We start from the raw sequence: 24,840 nt of genomic DNA on the forward strand, positions 1-24,840 counted from the left end.
GTGATTCTCAAGCAATGATCTGGCAGATTGGCATCGGTTTGGAGAAAAATTTGAACAGTCCTCTGAGATTTCTGCTCATCCACTTAAAAAAATTTCTTTACTCATGAAAAAAAAAAAGAAAACGGAAAGAAAATTAATTTGAATTTTGACATTTTGAATTCAAATTATGTTTTTCACAATCAAGAGTGTGTGTATGTAGGCATGTTTTCGTGTGTGGGGTGTATGTGTGCTTGTGTGTAGGGGGTATGTGTGTGTAGACATGTGTGTTTGTGTCTGTGTGCTGGCGTAAGGGTGTGGGTAGTTGTAAGTATGAATGTGTGTGTGTGTGTGGGGGGGGTATGTGGGCATATGTGTTTGTATCTGTGTGCCGACATGAATGTGTGGGTAGTTGTGTGTGTGTGTGTGTGTGTTTTTGTGTGTATGTGTTTGTGTGTGTGTGTGTGTGTAGTTGTGTATGTATGCGCATGTGTGTAGGACATGGATGCAACCTGGAGGTGGCTTTCGCTAGAGGAGCAGCATCGTGAGGAGCTGGTCGACGGTGATGGTGTGGAGGGTGGCGGTGGGAAAATAAAATGATAGCACATCAAAACAGTCAAATGAAAGCAATAAGCAATCATGATTGCTCAAAAAAAAGAAAAATCCAATACTGTGTAGGTGCGTCAAGGTGTTACCAACAGTCTGGATCAGAGGCTCCCCACCTTTTTAGTTGTGTGGCCCACTATTTATTTTAGAAAACACTATTGCGACCCACTACTATATATTACTTGCACAGGATAATTTACTTTCTCGAAACTGGGGAGAGGCATCATCTGCTCATAACTGTCCTTAAGTTTAAATAATAAACTGTACTACGATTGAAAATGTATTAAAAACAAGAGTTCTGGAGATGTTAATCCCCTGATTCTGCACCACTGATATAGATATGATATACAAAAAGAGTATTCAAAATAACTTTTAAGAAAGAAAAAACTTTTTTGCATTGACTTAACTGGTATAGCTGTAAGAAAACTCAAAAACAAGTCATCAAAGTTAAAGCTCCGTGATATTTTTGACACTGTTTTTCCTCTACGAGGAAGTTGATATCTGGATCGAAAATAGATAGTTTTAGTCTCAAATAACTATCACAACATTCAATGTATTTCTGTATAATTTTTTAAAAGACTGCAATTGAGTAGATATCTTGCCAAAATGCCCCTCAAGTGTCTCAATTCACTGCTTAGTCTTGTCAGTTCAACAAAGGAGAAGCATTTTTAACTTGAAGCTAATACTAGTTTCTTTGGCAATTTTCTTCAACGAAGTTTCCGATTCGTTAGGCTTCATCTTCAATTATAAGAGAAAGTTCCTAAGAAATACAAAAAATCTTAATCTTAAAGTTCCTTATTGGCTATGAGACAGGGAGAGCTTTTAAGTGACGGTACATCTAACAAGTGAATTTTCGCAAAAAACGAAAATTAAGACCCTAAGATTTTTTTTTGGTTCAGATTCTCGACCAATTTACTACGGCCAAGTTGCACACTGTTTGCTGACCATTTGAGGGCCGCGGTGCATGGGTTGGGAACCGCTGGTCTAAATAGATCTTTAAAAACCAATGAAGCATTATTGAAAACACACCCCAACAGAAAAAAAAAACCTCTGAAATCCTTGAAATATTTTTGAAGACCATGTAAAATAATACAAACATGAAACATGAAAGCACTCACAAATTCTTTGGGTTGCTTTTTTGTTTTCTTCTTGTTACTTTTCTGTTCCCCATCCACTTCATCATCATCCGGGGTTTCCTTCTGTAAACGTTTCCGGACCATGATGGTAAAATAATTCAACACTTTGTCTCTTCTGCAATTCAATGAAACAAGTAAAATGCATTTAAATTCATTCAAAGCAAATCATTCTTTCTAAAAACTTGTTTAGACTTACATAAATAAAGCATACAATTTCATATCATTAGGAAAGTCCAAGTTTTTAAAGAATGAACTTGCTTGACATTTGACTCACTTTAATGGAACTTGCTTTGTTAGATTTATTTACATTTGGGTAATTTTCAGAATTAAAATTTAAATAAATAATTGAATAGTCATGTATGAATAACATACATAAAAAATTTTTACAACTTTTATATAAACAAAAGAAGATGGATAAATTTATTGGTGCCAGACATATAAGAATTAAACATTAACCTTTCTCGTGAAAAAGAAAAAAAAAGAAGAAACTCAAGAAATTATATATAATGAAAAGTAATTAGAAAAATTCAAAGCTTTATTTAAAAAAATTATTGCTACCAAAATTTCATTTAACAGTTTATTCACTCCAAATATTCAATTGGTTGCATATATATATATATATATATATATATATATATATATATATATATATATATATATATATATATATATATATATATACATATTTTTTCCCCTCAAGTAATTGTCACTATGATAAAGCTATAACTCATACAGGGAATAGAATTTGTTTTTTGATCTCTTTAGATTTAACTAATTTTAACCTATGTTATTCTTTATTTTTATGTTAAAGGTTTATGAATTAAAATAGAAATAAAATAGAAACAAAAACGAACTTCCATTCAATGTTTACAGCATTTTTAAGGCCACTTCTGAAGTTTTCAGAACAGGTTTATACTTTCAAATTAAGATTTCAATGAAAGTAAAAATGGTAATTTACTTTCTTTTATCTTATAGAAAAAATTTTAAAACAGTTGAAAAGACAAACATTCTGATTCTTGTAAAGGATCCAGAAAAATTACACAGAGAAAAAAATATATCATAGAATTCCACAACTGTTTTAAGAACTTTGAGAGATAAGCAAGTAATGATCCAAATAACATGTTTTAATTGCAACAAATAATAAGAAGCACCACAAATGTCACTTATAAGTTTCAAAGGCTAAATACTAGTATGCATTTATAATTTGAAATATAAAATAGGAACAAATATTCAATAAAAGACCAATGCTGAAAAAAAAATGACATGATGGTCAAAATTTGGGACGTACTGTAGAATCTGGATTAACCCAAACTCGACGTTAACTGAAGTAGGTTTCTTCACATTTTTTTTTCCTTTCACTTTCTACCATCATTAAAATTTTCTCTTAACACTCATTTTTAAAGTGTTTGTTTTCTTTTTTCTCCACATTCCTTTTATATGCAAGCCATCCTTTCCCAACTATGAGTGCAGATAAATATTTTGGAATTCCCTTTCTTAGAATTTCTCCTCACAAGCTCGATTCTCGGTATGATTGTACTCTTCCCTGCTTTCAAACATCTCTGTTCTAAACCAAAACACAGCCCATTTCAAATTTGGAAGGTCATATTGCTGAGTCCCAGCAGAAACGAATGTTATTGCACCCTCTGATTGTAAGCAAGTGCAAAGAAGATAATCTCTTTTGTCATCTCAAGAACAGAGAGAATTTTCATTGCAGCAGAACTTGAAAAGAAGGAGGAGTCACTTTGTGTTCAGTTTTTATTTCACATATTATTTTATTTTCATTTATAATTTTAATCTATTTAAGAGTTAAAATCCTCATATAAATAATAGCTGATGATCAAGTAACTTGTGTGTTTCAACAATGAAACTTGCACCACGGAATGATAATTTGATAATATGTTTTGGTAATGTTTAACAGCCAGAAAGGCTTTATTGTAACAAGGCTGAACTCGATCCAGCTACTTAACAGTTTTACTGGTAAGACTGTGTCATTTCAGGAATGAAGAAATGAAAAATGGAAAACACAAAAATGGTTAATCCACTGGAGTTAGGGTTACAATTTCAAATATCAAACTATCACCAAACAGGCAATGGCATCGTTCAAATGTAGGAGTAATTTTCACCCGTCATACCTTGACGGGCGACTTTCTAGTAGTCATAATAATAGTTCAATGACGATACTTAATATTAAAATAGATAATTATTATTCGAAGTAGGTTAGGTTTCCAATTACTTTGGACAATCAAAGTTCTACCACATATAAAATCTCATTCATCTCAATTTTTTTTCCGTCCTTTTCTGTTTATGAATTCTACTGCATGAATGTTCAAACATTTTCTTAAAACTATACTATTTTTTTAAATGATCAAGCTTTTTAATAAAAATTCCTGAAAAATATCAGCATTAGTAAAAATTCAACATCCATCCACTATAATATTAAAATCTGTTCGCGTCCGTCTGTCTGTCTGTCTGAAGATCGATCTTCTCGAGAACCACTGCGAATCGGGAGTCAAACGAGATACCGATCAATTCGAAATTTTCCAAAGAAAACAATAGGACCAATCTCATAATTGTACGACTTTAATTAGCGGAGATATTAATTAAAACGTTAATTAACATAACGCTATTCAGGAATTTTTCTTTCCTGTTGCCATTTTGCATATGGGTGAGCAAATAAAATTCTAATAATTGTGTCAAAAGAGATTTTTTTGGCTGCTGTCCAAATCTTAAAACAACGTTTCCATCTAGAATTTCATTTTTAATTAGTTTAAAATTGGTTGCTCTATTCGGACATTTATCGTCTGTCCTTTCTTATTTTTTCACATTCAACGTTCTTAACTCTTTTCAGCATATGAAAAATGTTTCTTTAGTAATGTTTATTGATTGAAGTGTAAGTTTATCATTCACCGGCCTCATATTTGGGTACAGGGTACATTTAGGATGTGCGACTAATTATGTTTATTTTGCTGGACTTTTTTCCGTCACATGGGTGAGTTTTCGAATTGTAATAAATCTCTTTTTCCTTCCTGTTTCGATTTTTGCAATACAGTTTGTATCGTTAAAAGAACATGTTAAATTAAGATTGTTTGGATTTCTTTAAGTGAAACAGAGTTGAACAAAAAAGATTGTTTTTAAGGATTTTAACTAAAGCTTAATTGGAATCTGATGGCTTGATATTAAATTAATGCTTATTGGTATTTAATAAGTCTTGGTGCTTTAGTTTCACGTAATCAACAAAAAAGTGTGTGTCATTTTATGTAAAAAGCTGATTGTAATTGTACATAAATATTTCAGATATATTCTATCAGATTTAATTCAGTTTAAAGTGAGCACATATTATAGTTGAGAATGCATATATTTTCATCTTTTGTGCTAATTGAAAATACTCATAACTTGTATTATTGATAAGTATGATTAACGTTAAAGAGGTTTTTGCCAAAAATATGCTCTACTGGTGTTTTGCAAACCTTGCATTACGCGTAATTATTTACTCCTTAGCGCTTTAGAAACTGATGTCAGAGTAATTCAAAAACATCAATTGAACAGCTCTTTCATTTTTTAAGTAGCCCGTGCAACGCCGGGCACGCAGGCTAGTGTTTATCAATAAAAATCAAAATGAAGAATGAGTAAGCATTTAAAATCTTGGGTAAAAAATGAAGAGAAAAAAAAAGGTCCTGTTTTAAAAAACAAAAACACAAGTCCCTAGACATAAAGTGTTATTGCCTTTCTTAAAAAATGAGTTAACATCTTTGCTAGCAATAACAATAAGTATGTTATGCTTTAATCTATGTCATGACTTATTTCTCAAACAAGTAAAATATACTGTTCCCACCATTTTTAAATTGCACCCTTTATGAAATGCTTCAACAACATGATAATTCAAGCAATTATATTTTTGTGCAGCACAATATGTTCTAATTTAATTCAAATTTATACAACTTAACTCACCTCCCAAATTCCTCTTCAGCTTCTTCAGCGCTCAGAGCTTTGTAGCGCTGAATAGGAGTAAAATTGTACCACTCTTCAACCGGATATGCTTCAAAAGTTCCATCTGCTGCTTGAGTAAAAACGTAGTAAGATGCATTTTCAGTGACTCCTCCTTCACGAATTCCCTTATACCTGTAAAAACACAGAAATGCTTGCAAAATGACTCCATTGGCAAAAGGAACTTAACACACACAAGTGTTCAAAAGCCTGTTTTTTATTTTCTTTTTGTAAAAGGAGCATACTTTCATTCAATAATCATAAATTATCACCATAATTTATATAATAATGAGAGAGAGAGGTGGATGTTTTGTGAATTGACATTTGGCTGGTAATTATTTGACAATTTTTATATTTCATACAGCTTTATATAAATCTCATTTATGTTTTGCTCAAAATAATGTGAAAATTTTCAAAAATATGAAAATATTATTACAAAAAAATATATTTAACTGAAAATCAATCAACAACTCTTTGTGTTACAGTATGACCAGCTGAGAAGTACATCGTTATTTCTTTGTGCAGAAACAAATCAAGGGAACAGCACAGTTTTTTGCTTTGAAAAAGTATTCTTTAAAACTTCAAAACATATGAGGCAGTGAGAAGCAAAGGGATGTAAGTGGGAAAATTTGGAGATAACCCATACAAATGGTAGGTGAACCCCTCCTCTGTCTTGGGACAAGATATAGTACTAGTAGCCCTGGTAGGTGCTGCTGTATAGCATGATTTAGAAAAAAATTCAATGTCAGCCTACCTAGGAGTCTTTTTACTCAAAACTTTAAAATATCCACTTACATTCCTTTGCTTCTCACTGTCTCATATATGCTTTACAATACTGTTTTCTCCTAATGTATGACTGTTTATTGCAGCAGTAGGGATCATCCACAAATGATGCCACACTTTCAGGGGTTTGTAAATAAAAACAATAAAATGTTTAAAATGAGCAGATAGCATTTCAAATGCTGTTTTAATAATATAAACTTTCTTTCTGAACAAAAAACATTTTAATCGTAAAACCATAGTTGATGAAGATTTACTTTACGTATGGATCATGTTTGATATTTTTACATGAACTTTTCAAAGGATTTGAGCTTTTCAGATTAAAACATGTTAAAAAGTTTTAAAATGTTTATTGAATGGTATTTAATTTTATACAATTAACAACAATACATAAAAAGAACACACAAAAAAGGGTTTAAATACTTTCTTCCTCCTTTTCCTCCAAGTTTTAAAATCCAAGGTTGGTCATCAGGATTATATTTCTTAGAAATAATCCCATACTTTTTCCGTCGAGATTCTTCTCTCTGCTCTCTACCAAATTCACTCCCAGCTCCATACTTTGGTAAATCTTCCTCTGATTTAAACTCTTTCAAATTGTTTTCTCGCTCCATTTTTACCTAAAACATAGATTAATTTCAATGAATTAAATTTCTGCATTAACTAGATGATTTCAATCAGACAAAAGTTGACTAAATACAGTCGAACATCCATATATTGACATCAAATCATATCGATATCAAATTGTCATATATCGAAGTATCAAATTGCTGGAAAAAAATTTGATGTATAGAAACAATCCTTGCTTATCATAACCCCCCCCCCCCCAAAAAAAAAACATTAAAATTAAAGCTAATTTTCGCCAACTGTAATGCCTTTTCATGCTTTTTGAGTGAGTTTTCTGTATGTTTCGGTACTTCTATTAGGGCTTTCTGATTTCTCGAATTAGCAGGAACTCTGCCTGTGGAAATACTGAATTTACCAGAAACAACATTTTATACGCATTCATAGTTCTTCATTCTTCGGCAACTAAACTTGATTTGCAACATTAGTGGATTTTTCGTTTTGACAATGTAATCGAGAGAAAATTAAAAAATCAACCTACTTAACTTGAATGATTTTCACTAAAGCTAAAAAGACTAAGAATGATAATTAACAGACAATAGGGATAACTTGAAATTGATTTTACTGTATTACTGGTAGCAACTAAGATTTGAAATAAACTTGAGTCAATTTAAGAACTCCAGAACGGAACATAGACAATTTTCTACACACCCCTAAACCCGATTCCTAGTGAATTTCATAGCAACCTTTAGTAAGCATAATTTTCTCCCCAAACCTTCATTTTTCATGAGACAGTCTAAAGTGGGGAAAAAAAATCAACGAATGTCTCAAATTTTTTTTTCGATATACAGTAGAAGACCGTTATAACGCACACCTTGGGACCAGAGCTTTTGCGTTATATAGATCATTTCACAAATTTTGAAACTAATATTCAGAATATATCTATGTATTAACACTTCAGAATGAGTTTTATCTGCAATGAGTAGTAAAGCACCAATATTACAATTAGTTGTTCACAAATAAATATGTTTCACAATCAAAAGAAAGTGCATTATCCTGCACTTCTGCTAGCTTCATGGTTTGCATAACAGCTGCATTTTCAAGAGCCATCTGGTATTTTCTATTTACTTAAGCATTAATTTTCCTTTAAAAGCTTTGAATTAAGATGGAAAGATGAGAAACTATTTCAAAATGTGATTTGCCTTACAATTTTAATACTTTCAAAGCAAAACAGAGGGATTTTTTAAACTTCAAAACATATTGTTTACTTCTGAAAAGTTGTGCGTTTTATAGAGAATCACGTCATATAAGTTGGCGTTATAACGGTCTTCTACTGTATAGAGATTTTTTTGATACATAGAAACAATTTTTCGAGGTAATGGACATGAAAATTTGCTGGGATTTCAATGTATAGAAAATTTTGATATGTGGAAGTTCAATATATGGAGGTTTGACTGTAAATACAAATAGTACTTATGAAATTAAAAATAACATAAACTCTAAAAATTTAATAAAATAAACACACACTATGCAAAAGCTTTGAAAAATGATGTAATTACATAATGTTTTTTTTTTAAATATAATTATTTGTTTGGTTATTTCTCATTAGTTATATATGTTACGGCCAAAGCCCGAAATTCGGCCAGTTCGTGAACTGGCCGGCCGATTCACGAATTGGCCAAAGCCCGAAATACTCGGAATTAATATTGTATTTTCTACTTTGGCTGGCCATTTCGCGAAGTGGCCGGGAATCCTTGGCCAAAGCCCGAAATGATTACGGAAGATTTTAGATAAACAGGTAGACGACACACCTGTCGCTTCCAATGGGATGGCGCGAGTAGTAGAAACTAGAAAAAAGTTTGCCCCAGGGCTGCCGAGAGCCAAATCGAGTCCCTTGTCAATTTCGTCACCTGGCCCACCCCCCACTATAAAACCAGTCAAATTTATACTACTTTGATCCCGAGTCGGGTCCCTAGTTTCCGACTAGGCTGATATGATGTTCTCTCGTTTGGCTTTTGGAGGGAGCTACCACGTCCCTGCGAAGGTGTGCCAATAGATACTCAAAACTTCAACCTCGTTTTTCTTGCTTTTAATTCTTCGACTGAGTTATGAGTATGTATGTCTCATATTTACACTTCTATATGCAAATACTTTCAGTTGAAATTATATGCGATCACTTATAAGGTGTCATTCAAGTACTGTGTAAGCATTTGTTGGTCATTTTGTACCCCCCCCCCACCTCCCTCACCTTGTGAGAAAAAATAAGCATACGCTATACCCCCTTCCCCTTTTGCTTACATAAGATTTTATAACATATTGTACGTCACAGGATGCTCTTTTTCCACGCTTTTTATGTTGCACTGTAACTGCTTCATTATTTAATGCTTACCCAAGAATTTTTGTGACCCCACTCCTCTTATCAGAGAAAATAAGCCCTTAGTCTCCCCTTTCTGCTTACATAATACTTGACCGGTCCCAGCTGAGGTTAAGCCTAAGGCCATGTTTCTCAACATTTCAATGTTTGTGACACAAATTTTAAACATAATTTTCATTCCGACACCAAACCTAATGACAAGTAAGGAATTTAGTGTATACTCCCCTCCCCAGAATTCTATTTAAAATTGATTCTTTTCAAACTCCCTCTTAGACCTGAATTTCTACAAAACCAGATCTCGGAGAAAATCACCAAGCCAAAATGAATCATGACTAAAACATTAGCTATAAAGTAGTGATTAAAATCCAAATATATAGTAACTGAATCATCGGCAACACATGTTTTGGAAATGACTTATTGCAAGAAAAAAATATAGACTTGTTTCCATTTAGAAATTAAATAGTCATGTTTGATATTTTCTTGAAATATGCTCTGTTGGAAGAAGATAGTTTGAGATTTGAGAAGCTACAAGTGTTTATTTTTTCCTTTCTGCTTTCATTTGTGTAGAATTGACAATTAAAAAACCAGATAGCAAAGAGGGGAAACTTAGCATGTTTTGCGCCAAGTCCGTGCGATTAGTTTGTACTCACTAGCTATTCACATCGTTGCGCTGATGCGATAGGCCATTTCGAAAATTATGCGAGTAATTTTATTAATTACAAGCTATACCCGCATGACGATGCCCGTGCTAAGAATTTAAAGGTAGGTACTAATAAACAAAAATCCTCCCTCCTCCCATCTCTGATTCAAAATAATCATTTTCTTACATCAAAATGTGTACACTCTTTAAGAAAACCTATTAAAAAAAACAGCAGTTTAAAATATTTTGCTATACGAAAAAGACATTTAATTACATAAACAGTTGCTTTAAAATGTAAAATAATGAAAAAAACTCTGTAGTTTTTTATCTTCAAACTCGACAAGTAACCACGCTACCGTAACCCAATCTATTTGCGAGCGAAGCGAACTCCGAACGATTAGCGCTACAACCTTTCTTATGGAAGTGTTTTAAACGATAATCCCACTCTCTTGCCTTCTTCACAGTGAAGGTAATTAAAAACACATAGTATCTAGAATAAAAGGAAAATCTCGCTCCTCTCTCCCCCGTAGAAAAAAAAAAGAATTTAGCTCAAATACCTACTCAACGCAAATTATATAAATGATCCGCGTCCTCAAGAAGAAAAAAAATTGAATTAAAATCCAGATTGCAAATACAATGAGACGAAGAGAAAACCAACTAAAATACACGAAATCAATTTAACCTTAAATAAATGCAGTAAAACGTGCATGAAAACGTTTGGAAAAAAAAGAGTTAAAACAAATACTATGACAATAAGAACAACATTTCCTATATGTTTTTAAAAAAAAGGATAATATGCTAAATTTTCTAGATTGCTTTCTCTTCCGAAATATTGTTTCATAAAAATTCGAACTGTTTTACAAAGGAAAAAAAACAATACTAAGAGTAAATTAAAACTAATATAATGACATTTATTTATAAAATATTGATAAGGGCATGTTGTAGGGGAATTTCGACAAAAACCTGCATTAAGGAAATGTTTTTAAATAATAGCTAATAACAATAAAAGTATTTTCGCTTTATATTTGTCTTAATGAGCCTTTATTATGGAGGCATTCCAAAAAAAAAGCGAAATTTCTTGATACAATGTGATCTAGAATCTTTAAAATGAGGTCTACGGAGCAGAAAAAGACTGTCGATGGTCCTTAATTCAATTTACCTTTGCATTCGCACACTTTACACAACGCATTTATTTAAGATATAATTCGCTCATTTGAAGGGCGCAAATGTACTTCTTTAAGCTATCACGTTAATACATCATGTATCGTCACTGAATAATATGTATTATGGCTTTAATATAAAAACAGAATAACACGAGATCATATTTTTATATATTATGAGCTCATTTTTAACACAGAAATATCAATTATATTTGAACTCGTTTCTGAAAGAAGTGTATATCATAAAAAAAAATAACAGTACACAGAAGTACTTATTTTAAAATGCTGCATTTTTAACAATCTCCTCTTGATTTTCCTATTCGTACTTTGGCCGGTAAGTTTTCAGCAATGTTGGCCAGTTCGCGAATTGGCTGGCCAAATCGCGAACTGGCCGATTTCGGGCTTTGGCCGTAACATATACATTGAGCAAAACAGTAGTCCACCCAAAAATTGGGGAATTAAAAATGTCCATGTGATTTTTTTTTTTTTTTTTTGGTATCTATGACCATTTTTCTGAAGTTTAATACTGTTTCAAAACATTATTTTTAGTAGGTTATTAGGTCATTCCTACATGAATACAATATTTTAGTGTCAGTTTGTATTATCAGTATATAAGTTTGTGCAAGTAATCAATTAACAATAGGAAGATTATTACAGGATTTGTCTTTGTTCAAAGATTAGATAATAGAAATAATCACATTCAAACAGGTAAGGTTTAAATTTCTTTAAAACTGTAATTTTGTTACTCAGCAGTAATAGTGGAAAGTAAAATTTTCTGAAGAAATTTTCTGAAGTGTGAAATTTTCAAAAACTATGAGGAAGCCAAGACCCAAAAGTACAAGTTAAAAAAGAACAAAAGAAAACAAACTAAATATTGTATGCAGGGGCGGATCCTGTTTCTGGTTTTGGAAGAGTTCATTATCAGAAAAGGCTATTTTGCGCTCAAATAGAGGGTCTGGGTTGATTTTTTTTTTCAAAATATAAGTCCCCAAAATACAGCTTTATGCAATATTTGGTCACTTAAAGGCTTAGATCATCAACACAGAGATATGGCAAGTGGGTGTGGTTGTTAATGCAGGAATCTTTGTGGGGGAAAGTGAGGGGAGACCACGTGACTGCGTCCTTCCACGGAAGACCTTTCACCAGAACTGAACTAATTCTTATAGGGATTTGAATAATCGTCAATTTAAATTTTTTACCTTCCGCCTGAAATGTTTTGGCATTTATTTTGTCACCCGCAAGCGCATAGTTTATTGATTCATGGATAATTTTCCAATCAATTTTTTTTCAATTTCTACATTTTGTTGTTGAGTTATGCCGATTTGCACTCATTAAGAAATAGAGTTAGTATTTCACATATGTTTTTGAAACAAAGTAAATAGAAGCAAAGTTGAGTTCTTTACAATTAATAGAAATTTCTTTATTCTTTTTCTCTTTCCTTTTATAGTGCAAGATTTTTTTTTTTTTTTTTACTAATTCATTTACTATTTCATGCCAACTGGAAATGAATAAAATATCATATTTGTGAAAATATTAAAAGTTTTAAATGGTAATGTATTTCAAACTACTTTTTACCCTATCTTCCCCCGTAAAGTTTTTTTTAAAATTTAATTTATTTATTTATTTTTTTTTTAATTAATGGAATGAATAAAGACTTTATCTATTGCAAAAATGATGCGAAAAACAAAGAAAATTTTCAAAAATAAATAAATTAAATGATGAAAAAAAAAAACTTTCAAAAGACGAACTGCAATTCCCCCCTTGAACCTTTTTTTTAGTTTTACTTTACAGCAGGGTTGGTATAAAACCGTTTTTTCTGAAAAAAACCAAAATAAGTTTTTTTTTTGGTTTAAACCAGGTTTTTTGGTTTAAACCGTGTTTATTTGGTTTTCAATATTATTTGTAAGAAAAACCATTTTGTCTTAGGAAAATCATGAAGGTTTTATGAATTAATTGTTAAGGAATGTTTAATATTTATATTTGTACCTAATTTCTTTGTAATTAATTAAATAATTAACAGTAAAATCTTATAATTTCATTTCCTCATACTTAGATATTTCTATAGGAGAATATTGTTTGAAAATCTTTAACTATTATAAAAAATACAATACGTAAATAGGTCTTGGTACAAATAATTAGAGAAATAATTTACTGTGATAGTTCAGACACTATTAATTACAAATAACCAAGAATAAATTTTTGAAAATCAATTTCCTAATAATCATAGCTATCTACTCTAAATAAAAAAATAAAACTAAAATTAAACTCACGCATTCTTAAACATGGAAAGTTTTTGCAGTATCTACAAATGAATCATAAGTCTGATGTACATTATACAACTTTAAAAATCAAAATCTCAATGCATATTTTGTTTGAAGATTTTACTTAATAGAAACAGGATAAGTAGGTTTTAAGGAAATCATTATGTTTTTCATTGTAAACATTATTTCCAAGGGGGCCCATATGCAAAATTTTAAGGGGGGGGGGCTCAAAAAATTTCCCCATGGTTTAGCACAATATTTTCCCCATGGAAAGCGATTTCAGTACATATTAGAGATATTAAAATTTGACATTTTTAATAACTTATTCATTAACGGCAAGAAAAGAAATTTTTATACATTTTTGCAAAGAAAAAAGCACTAAGAGCAAGGAAGTTCTCATTTCCAAGGGGGGACTTGAGCCCCCTTGCCCCCCCCCCTATATGGGCGCCTTTGATTATTTCTCCTGTTTTAGGGGGTATTCTAGTCTAGAGGCTTGATTTTAAGGTGATTTTACGGGCGTAATAGAAAAAAAACAGTAGCTATTTTCCTTATTCATGTTTATCAGTTTTTTATTGATACTTTATAAGTATAAAAATGTATAATAGTTGAAAAAAAAAATCAAAATTGAAGTTGGTGGAGGCTGGCAAAGTGGGGACTCTAAAAAAAGGGGGGCTCTCCCAGTTGACATGATTCCAATCCTCCAAGTGGTCTGAAACATATAGTTAAGATTACTTAAGTCTGGACATAACCGATTTGAAAACAAATTTTTTGTTCACAAAATGGCATCGTTTTGAAAACTAAAAGTTTAATTTTTGGCTCCTTTTTGGAATTTTGGTACTTTTTAAAAAATAATAAAAATCAAAAAATATAGGAACCCTACGTTGAGACAATTTTGATAGTACTAAGAAAGTCTGTACCAAATTTCAAGTAAATCGGTGCATCAGAACTTGAGATATCTTGTCAACCGTAACGAAAAAACTAGTTTCGAGAAAAACGCGTTTAAAGTTTGCAGTCTCATTTCAGCAAAAGAGTTCATTTTAACAAAATTAACTGTAACTCCAAAATTAATTTGAGTTTTCGTAAATCCTCTTAGAAACTTATTCTTAAAGGTCTAAACTTTGAGAATATGAAAGAAAAAAAAATTATTTGTTTTGAATTTCTAGACCCCCCTTAATGCATGTAGGAATACAATTTTTTTTTACCAAAGAAAATAAATTATTTTAATTAAAAGCCTCAGTACAAACTTGAGTGAACATACTCTTTTAACATATTTTAATAATGAAGACTGTCATAAAAATTAATGCTTATCGATTCTTCCACTATTCACACATGAGACTTCTTTTCTTAAATTAGGATAAAAAAAAGTTCTTTGAAAGATGAAAATGTGGCATTAATTTTTTTTTAAATAAGAGCACCGAGTTTACATGAATGAATGTCTGTTTCCATAATTTTATACATTTTCTTTTCTTTGACTGCATTATCTATCAGGCATGCAAAAAGTGCAGGTATAAGCATAATTTTATGCCTACTCTAAGTGTTCTTGGACTTCTTTAGAAATTTTTTTTTCTCTTGTCATTTAAATATTCTAGTGTTAAGATATTTTTACACTATGCATCGCTTCAACGGTACATAATATCTCAATAAATATAAGTAATCAAGCAAATTAGGTAGTATAAGAAGTTTTGTTTCAAATATGCTTTTTGGACTACTTTGAAATGCAAAAGACTGAAAAATAATGATACATAAAAATTATAAAAGAGCTACTTGGATTTTTTTTTAAATGTAATTTTAGAAAAATTATTTGGTCTGCTTTGTATACCTATGTACCTAATAGAAAAGCTGTATAGATTTAAAAAATGATAATAATAAAAACTATTTAGCAAACTTGCATTACCTTAAAAAATATAAGTTTCTAAATTTAATAAATCTGTAATTTATCTATAAAACTTTGCTAGTTACTTTGCATTAATTAGATTTTACTCTTTGCAATTTTTCTGTAAAATTTATGAGAACATTTGGGGGAAAACAATAAAATTTTTCCGGAAATAAAAATTTGAAAAAAAAAAAAAAAAACATTTGGTTCAAACTACTTTAGAGAAGTGCATTCATAGAGTCATCATTAATTTTAAATTGAAAAAAGAAAAAAAAAAAAAAAACTCTTTTATTTCTCAGATAAATGTAAATTTATGAATTATTTGTCACCTAATTTAATTACTTATATTTTCAAAACCGTGTAGTTTGTGATTTGCATTCACAGATTAGCACATTAATTTGTCTTATGTCAAAGTTTTATGAAATATATGTAAGTAAAAAAATCTACGGAAACTCAGAAAAAGAGCTTTTCCATGAGTTTTGGTTGAACAAAAGAACATTATAGTAAACTTTTTTAAAAAATTAACTTAAAAAGCCATTTTTTGTTTTCCTCCTAGAAGTTGCTTCTCTGTTAATAAAATTGCTAATTTGTAAAATAAATAAATAAAAAATAAAACAATTGCAAACAGTTTCAGAGAAGAAATCTCCTGAATAGAGACATATAGGAAAAAAATGTCAAAATCCTAAAGTTCTCAGTCACGTGGTACAGGGCGTCAAAATTATTTGATCTTCTCCCCCTTGCCATACAAGTTGTCACCTTTACTCCTACTTCAGCGTGTATAATAGCCGCTCAATAGAAGAGTTTTGCTCACTCAGTTTTGTCACACCGCTTTTTGCTGAAGCGACAAATGTCATGAGCTACTTCATAATAAATCTGAAAATTCAACTTTTTAGTTTGTCGCCAGTGGCCGGTAAACATTTTTAGTTAAGTAGCTACTTTTTATCTTGTACATTTTTTTAATGAAAATACTGGCATATGAGACCTAACTGCAACGTTATACATATACAGATTTATAAGAAATTGAACAATGGAAATTTAAGATTTAATTTTGCTCCAATCATCAATTTTTGCAAAAAAAAGTTGAAGTGTACTGCTGTGTGCAGGTAAACAACACTACTTGCAGAAATGAGTTTGAGATATTTGAAGAAACGTGTCTTGGATTCAATACTAATAATAGGGAATTTTGGAATTAGATGTTTTTTTCGCACTTTTTTCCAGCAGAAACCAAACAAGCAAGCTTGTACAATAAAGATAACGTACAACAGATGACAAAAATGCAAAAAAAAAAATTGAAAAATCTGCAGTTACTGCCCTTTATATGCACACGGCTAGATGATTTTCTCGTCTGTTAGCAATATCTGTAAGAAACAGAAATGACTTGCTGAAGAGAAGAAGAAAATCAATAAAGTAATAATTATTGGTGGTTAGTTTAGTTTTTTGAAAGTAGGTGGTTAAGTATTTTATTAGTCACCAAAGTAAGATATTTTGTTGCCAAATAGCGAGCAATTATTTTGAGGCCTAGCTACTATCATAAACCACAGAGCTCATATGCAACTAGAGTGTGCTGCTTAATCTGAAAGAAAGAAAATGTCTGTAGTCAAAGAAAATTGTAGGTCAAATGGAAAGGAGAAAAGTAGTGATCAAATAAGATAGGTTTTTTTTTTTTTTTTTGAGTTTGGCAGTTTCCAGCCTCCTCTATTTGAAGCTAAGTTTTTCCAGTCCTTTAACTCTTAAGGACAATACAATCCACTTCCACTAGATGAACATATTTTTTTCTAAATTATACATTTGTGCTGAAAAGTAAAAAAAGAAATAACATCGTCAAAATGCAAATTGCAGATTACAGCAGATATGTATTTCAGAGTTACGAGGAACAACTTTTTGAATGCAAAAGAAACAGAGGGTCTGTGTCAGGAGTCGAAGGTTTACTATTTCGAGAGTCGGAATTGGTAATTTTCCTTCAGAGTCTGTAATTCTGGTAGAGCTGCAAAGTCAGATTGATTTTGGAATAAAGGAGTCAGAGTCAGTGGTTCTAAAATTTCCGCAGTTGGAGTCTTATCGTTTTGATTCAGACTCCGCAACCCTGCTCAGTTCCACACTTAAGCTCTACCATAAGTTTGTTATACAAGCTGAGATGTGGTGACTCAATGGACAAAGTCATATGTTTTCCAGTCAGATAAGATTCTACTCAAAGGGCCTCACAAAATCTTGCCGATGCATTGACCATTTACACATTTTGCATGACACTACTTTTACAGCTGAATCATATTACTATCCCATGACTTTTGTTATCAAAGTGTATTTTGCTCAAAAAACCTCAATTAATAATTAGTACATCCAAAATTTAAAAGATATTTACCGAAGTCCATTTGGCGACATCTATCTTCTGAGAACTATTGAATCGCATCACATTAAACTTCTTGTTTTTATTCCTAAATGAAAATGATAGATTATAACTAAGAATATTTTATTAGGATAACAGATAGGGAAAATTTTAATTTTTTTTACAAGTAAACAATCAGGGTTCATACCCTTTAGGCAGCAAAAAATTCAAGCACTTTTCAAGTACTTTTCAAGGTAAAAAATTTTGTTTTCAAGGCAATATCATAAATTTGTACTAAAAATATTGTATGCAGATTTCATTTACTACAAACACATAGAAATAAAGCAATAATACAAAAAAGTATAGGAAAGCAAAATTGCTTTTTCTACAACGAGAGACGCTTTGATGAAAGATCTACTGCGTTGAAAGTTTTTCTGAAAATGTTTGAAAAGTTTGGTCATAAAGAGAAGCAGATACCAAGAGGTTTAATTTTGAGGCTTTTCAAAGGTTGCAGCAGTCAGAGGTTTGTATATTTTCTAGAATCAGCAAATTAATACTTAAAAAAAAAAACCTTTCATAAGTGCTTTTAACTTTTATGGGAAGAAACTAAAATACCCAAGTTCTTGCCAGAGAGGAGTTTTTGAAGTCACTCCCCCCCCCCCCCCGGGTTTCAACATTTATTTCCAATATCTATACAATGGTTTATTACAATATAAGGGCGGTTAGGACAAAAACACTACCCAGAAAGTTATTTCAGTTTTCACTATTAAGTTCTAAAAATATTAGGTTTGCAAATCATTTATAAGTATGCAAATCAATTATTCGTATGTATTTATTAGCTGTTCAGACAATAAGGCATTTCAACTGTCCTCGAGTAAATTTAAAAATTAGGAAGTAAGAAAAGTTTATGAAAGTCCACAGTCCAGTCTCTACACCTCAAAATATACAAAAGCAGCTTAAGCAGTGATAAATACTCTGAATGCAAACTTGAGCCTATTCAGCTTTCATTGATTAACTTGCAATAGACAATAAATGTGCAAGTTCAGATTTATAGAGCCATATTTCGAAATTGAAAAGATTCACAAGAAGTTGACATATATTATGACAAAAGTAGTTTTATTTTGGGAAAAAATGGGTTATTGTTGAAATTAGAATTTAAATTTAGAAAGGCAATAATATTCAGGTGATTTGTGAGTTCATAAAAAATTACCTGAAAGTTTCAAAGAGCAAAATGGGGCGAGGGGGGGGGGAAATAATTTTTAAAACTAAGACCCCTATTACTTGAATATACATATGTACAACAACAACTTTTGCTATGCATACAATTCATAAAATAGTTTATTAAGTCAAAATATTTTGCATAGAAATACCATGCCCAGTGCCTGTTGATAACCAGCAACAGGCACTGGGCCTAGCTAGGCTTGTACTGGTCAATTTATTAGATCCAAATGAAGATGAATGACCCTCCTTAAGCTATCTACCCCTTTGCTGATTAAAGCCTCTTTCGGTAAGCTCCAAGTACCCACAACCTTAATAAAGTAGTAATTTTGAACATTTGAGGAAAAGGGGAAAATTGGAAATATAGGGAGGTAAAAGCATAAAAACGAACACTACTGGATTTCAAGTGAATAATCATAACACAACCACCCCTGTTATACACCTTATTTATTTTAGCAGACATAAAAAAATGATGTACTTATAAATAAAATGATATAAATCAACTTTATATTTAAAATACAAACTTTAAGTTAATTTGTTAGGTGGTCAACTGCTGAAATTTAAATTTAAAAAAAAAAATCTGCTATGACCAAAAATTAGGTAAAGATAATCATTCAAAATTGCAAAAATAAATTAGCAAATAATTAAACAAGACCAAGGTAATAAATTCTTTAACTCCTTAGTTATTAAAATAAAAAATAAAATAAGCTAATCTGATGTAGCAGTGTCAAAATAACTACTAATTGCCAAAAATATAAAAATATTTACAAAATGCAAAAGGATTGAAATCTCAAACAAGGGAAGCAAATTTTCGCGAATTAAGTTTAATGTTGTCATGTTTCCCATAAAATAAACTTATATTTTACTGAAATTAAACATAAAATATGTTAATCGACGGTAGCAAATATGAAAATAACATCCGATTAGTGAATATATTTAAATATTTGCAAGATGCAAAAAGATTGAAATTTCAAACACGAGAAGCAATTTTTCGCAAAGTCTGAGTTTGTTCGACGTGGCATGTTTCCCATGAAATAAATTTATTTGTTTTTTATTAAAATTAAACAAAGAATATACTAATCTAAGGTAGCATATGCGAAACTAACATTTGATTAGCCAAAATATTTAAATATTTGCAGGATGCAAAAAGATTGAAATTTCAAACACAAGAGCAATTTTCCGCGAAACCCGAGTAAGGTCAATGTTGTCATGGTTTCCAAATTAATTTCTTTGTTAATTAATGAAATTAAACAAAAAATAAACTAATCTAAGGTACCATATGTCAAAATATCTTTCGGTTGTAAAAAACATCAAAATATTTACAAGATGCAAAAGGATTGAAATCCCAAACACGGAAGCAATTTTTCGCGATGTTGCATACTGAACACATGTTCAGAAAATTGCATTGGTGAAATACTTTTTTTAAAACTTCTAAGCACAATTCGTTGATTTTTGGGAGAATTTAAGCACTAAGAAACTTTTTCAAGGTTTTAAAACTTTTTCAAGGTTTTCAAGCACTTGAAAATGAACTTTTTTTTTTCAAGCACTTTTCAAGGTTTTTCAAGGGCGTACGAACCCTGACAATTGCATGGATCAAAGCAACCATTGGTAAAGGACATTTCATGAAAAAATATAGGCCAAAAAAAAAAAAAAAGCTTAATGGAAACAGCAATAGCATTTTTCATAACACAACAAAAAAATATCCTCCTTGTTCATTGCTACTCACGAACACAGAAATATAAATATACAAATATGACAACCAGCATCAAGCTCTAGGCCCAGCTAGGCTGGTCCTAGTCAATTTTCCCAATGAAGATAAATGGCTCTCTTAAAGCAATTCACCCCCTTGCTCATTAACGCCTCTTTTGGTAAGCTGTTCTAAGTGCCTACAGCCCTACTAAAGTAGTAGTTTTTCCTAATTTCCAGATTAGCCTCAGATTTAAGTAGCTTAAAACAATGATCCTCGTCCTGCTTTCCGTGCAAAAATTTAATCCATTAACATCTTTCATTTTGATAAATTTAAACAACTGAATCATGTCCCCTCTGACTCTTCTTTGCTCCAGGCTATACATATTAAGCTTATTAAGTCTGGTATCATAATTTAAAGCTAAAAGTCCCCCTTACTAGTCTAGTTACCCTTCTTTGAACCCTTTCCAATACACAAATATCTTTCCTCAGATAAGGCAACCCAAAACTACAAAGCATACTCCAATTAGAATAATTTGATCCCTGAGGAATCCAAATGGGGTCTTACTAAACTCCTATATAAAGGCAGAAGAATCTTTTTAGATTTAATTGAAATAGATCTATTGATAAACCCAAGCATTCTGTTGGCTTTGTTACTTGCAATGTTGCATTGTTGACTAAACTTGAAGTCTTGATTTATTAAGATACCCAGAGCAATAACATTTTCTGCCTGACTAATGACTGAACCCTGTAAACAATAGCTTGTATGTTTCTTTCCATGACCTAAGCGTAGCACTTGACATTTCCCTACATTAACTGCCATACCCAACTTATCCGTGCACTTAGTAATATGATCTAAATTCTCTTGATGCTGTTCTACTTGTTCTTCATTTTCTACAATCCCCATAACTTTTACATCATCAGCAAAACAATTCATGCTTCCAGAAATATTTTCATTGATGTCATTCATAAAGATAATAAACAAAAGAGGCCCTAAAACAGATCCCCGAGGAACCCCGCTTAAAACATCACTCCATTTAGAATGATTTCCTCTCACAACTACTCTTTGCTCCCTACCAGCGAGTCAATTTCTAACCCAAAGTACAGTTTTTTCTCCTAATCCTATGTCAGCTAACTTGCTAAGAAGAGCAACATGCGGTACCTTGTCAAAAGTTTTTTGAAAATCAATCTAAACAACATCCACACATTTTTTGTTATCTAAAGCTGAAGTAACCTTGCCGTAGAAATGCACACAATTTACCTTTCCAGAAACCATACTGCAAACTACTCAACAGACTACAGTAGAAGACCGTTATAACGCCGACCTGTATAATGCAATTCTCTATAAACCACACTACTTTTTGGAAGTAAACAATAGGTTTTGAAGTTTAAAATATCCCTCTGTTTTGCTTTGCAAAAATAAAAATTGTTAGACAAATTAAATTTGGAACATTTTTTATCTTTCTATCTTATTTCAAAGCTTTTAAATTGAAAATTAGGACTCATAGTAAACAGAAAATACCAGATGGCTCTTGAAAATGCAGCTGTTATGCAAACCATGAAGCTTGCAGAAGTGCAGGATTTTGAGTCTGAAACATATTTATTTGTGAATGACTAATTTTAATATTGGTGCTTTAATACTCATTGCAGATAAAACTCATTCTGAAGTGCTAATATAGATATATTCTGAATATTAGTTCCAAAATTTGTGAAATGATCTATATAACGCAAAAACCTGTATAATGCAAAAGCTCTGGTCCTAAGGTATGCGTTATAACGGTCTTCTACTGTATTAGTCTTTAAGAATTCATAATCTTGATTTTGATCAAAGTTTTGAAAAACTTACAAATCACTGAATATCAGACATACAGGTGTGATTACCAGAATTACCTTTTGACTCTTTATTAAAAGAGTAGAGTTATGTTTGCTAGCTTCCAGTCTTCTGGCACAGCCCCTAAGTTATAAGAAGCATTGAAAATATTTAAAATAACATCCACTAATTCTTTGGCACATTCAACTAAAATTTTTGGATAAATATTATCTGGTCCAAGAGCTTTAGTTGCTTCATTATTATTTTTTTTTTCAAATAAAATAGAACCTCCTCCCTGGAAAACACAAAATCCTCAAGCGGCATAATAGCTTGTGTCTTGTTAGTGCCAACAGTTGAGATATGATATTCTACATTTTACGGATCACTTTTATTTTGCTCACCCTGTATTTAAGCTCCGAGTTCAATTTGCTGTTCCTCTCGTCTTTCATGGCCAGAGTTGACAAAATGCTTTTCTTCAACTCTCGGCCATCCGTCCCGTTTTTGACGTGACAGACTGCTGACAAAAACAGAGTAGCATTCACAAAAGGTCGCTGTACATCAATCACGTGGTTGAATTCACCCACTAGAGTTAAGCGTGCTGCTTGGCGGAAACCAATGAAATGCTGTCCTACTTTAGACGGCTGTCAGATATCAAGGTTCTTCTGATCAAAACCGGTCCCATCCAAGATCGCTTACTGTCATGGCAACCAGCATAGAAAACCTCTTTTGGGTGGAAAAAAATTGGGGCAGAAGTGACGGACGGCCGATAAGTGAACAGCCCTTTATATGGACTCTAACGGAAAATTTCTTTTTGTCTATAATACAAGAGTGTCCACAAGACAGGGGTTTGATAATGTTATTTGCCTCGGAATCGGGGAAATAAAAATTCTCCGCATAAGAGGGATGTCTGCATGTGAGGGGTGTCCAAGAAGAGGTTTTACTGTACTTTTTTTTTTTGAGTTAAAAGGTTAAATGCCAATGTTTATCGATGAAGATTATCTAATACAGTAAAATCCCTCTAATGTGGACACTAACGGGACATTTTTTTATGTCCTCAATGGAGAGGTGTCCGCTGGACAGGGGTTTAATAATGTTATTTGCATTGGAACTAGGAAATAAAAAATTGTCCGCATAAGTGGGGTGTCCGTTAGGAGGGGTTTTACTGTATCAATGAATATATGAATTACAAACAACATTATGATCAATTATGATGTACAGTAAAATCCTTCTAATGCGGACTCTAACGGGATTTTTTTTTGTCTGCAATAGAGAGGTGTCTGCAGGACAGGGGTTTAAAAATGTTATTTGCATTGGAACTGGGGAATTAAAAATTGACCGCATAAGAGGGGTGTCTGCTAGGAGGGGTTTTACTGTATTTATACCATTCAAAGGAACAAGTGTATCACATTTGGTGCTTGAATGGTTTCGATCATTGTGCTATTATGTGTCACCACTATAGCAAACACTGGCCATATTGGATTGGACTTGTGTTGTGAATTTGAAAAAGTTACTGCGGTATCAAAAATGTAGGTTTTTTTTTTAATATGGAATTTTTACAATAAATATAGGATTTAGAGGAAAGATACGATGTTTTTTCCTTTACAAAAAATCTAGGATCCATAGAAAATATAGGCTGATGTCTTTGACCCCTGCAATTGTTAGAATTTAAAACAAGTTCCAAATTAAAATTTAGCCATGTTAAGAGCTTACTTTGGCATCTTCACAATGTACTCCTGGACGCTAGAAGCACTTGAAGATGCTCCCTGAAAACATATTAGAATATGTGGGAAAATGATATACACTACAGTAAAAACAAATCATTTAATATTTTCAAACAAGTGATGAAGCACGAAAAGAAAATGTTACTGAATTCCAATAACCGCAAAACTCAAATGATTTTATTTACTCATCAGAAAAAGAAAATAGGGAAGATCTATGTCAATAAGTTTTAATGGGGTTATACAAATGACAACATGAATTTGTGTTTGGTCTCTAATAACTAAAAACTACGAACATGTGGTTTTGAAGCATTAGAACTCTCGGCCATTTTCTTTATATTTTAACAGAAAGTATATGCAAACTTTTTCCAGCAGGTTTTCCACTTAAAACCTTATAAGACTTATGTCATAGCAACACATCAACGACGAACTAACAACGAAAACGAAATCCGAAAATGAAGCAAACAAAACAAAAAGCTGTTATGTTGCCATGAAAATTTATTATTATATTTCTACGTTGTTAGGAAGAGGTAGGCTCATATAAAATGATTCAGACTGAAATTTATTACGCTATTTCAAATACTTATTCATTTTTCGAAAACAAGAGTTCCTAATTGTATTTATTATACCGCACATTAAAAAATAAATTTCAGAATGAAGTCTTCTTTTTAAACTGGAACCGTAGTATCTATTTAAAGATGGCGATTTGATGTGTAAACAAACGTCGGATACTA

At 31.7% G+C, this 24,840-nt stretch overlaps 1 protein-coding gene across 1 annotated transcript; it reads right to left on the bottom strand.

Annotated features, from left to right (window-relative positions):
* Positions 1 to 1,700: 1,700 nt before the first annotated feature.
* On the bottom strand, positions 1,701 to 24,540 carry LOC129232321 (general transcription factor IIF subunit 1-like; the record flags this gene model as incomplete). Its single annotated transcript, XM_054866476.1, has 6 exons — positions 24,403 to 24,540; positions 24,099 to 24,151; positions 17,711 to 17,783; positions 6,906 to 7,099; positions 5,667 to 5,837; positions 1,701 to 1,833 (listed from the first exon to the last, which is right to left on the bottom strand). Coding segments are annotated over exons 1-6 (657 nt in total), but the record flags the coding sequence as incomplete, so codon positions are not given.
* Between the last annotated feature and the right edge of the window lie 300 nt (positions 24,541 to 24,840).

The sequence above is a fragment of the Uloborus diversus genome, unplaced genomic scaffold, assembly GCF_026930045.1.
Source record: "Uloborus diversus isolate 005 unplaced genomic scaffold, Udiv.v.3.1 scaffold_1141, whole genome shotgun sequence".
Taxonomy (NCBI): Eukaryota; Metazoa; Arthropoda; class Arachnida; order Araneae; family Uloboridae; genus Uloborus; species Uloborus diversus.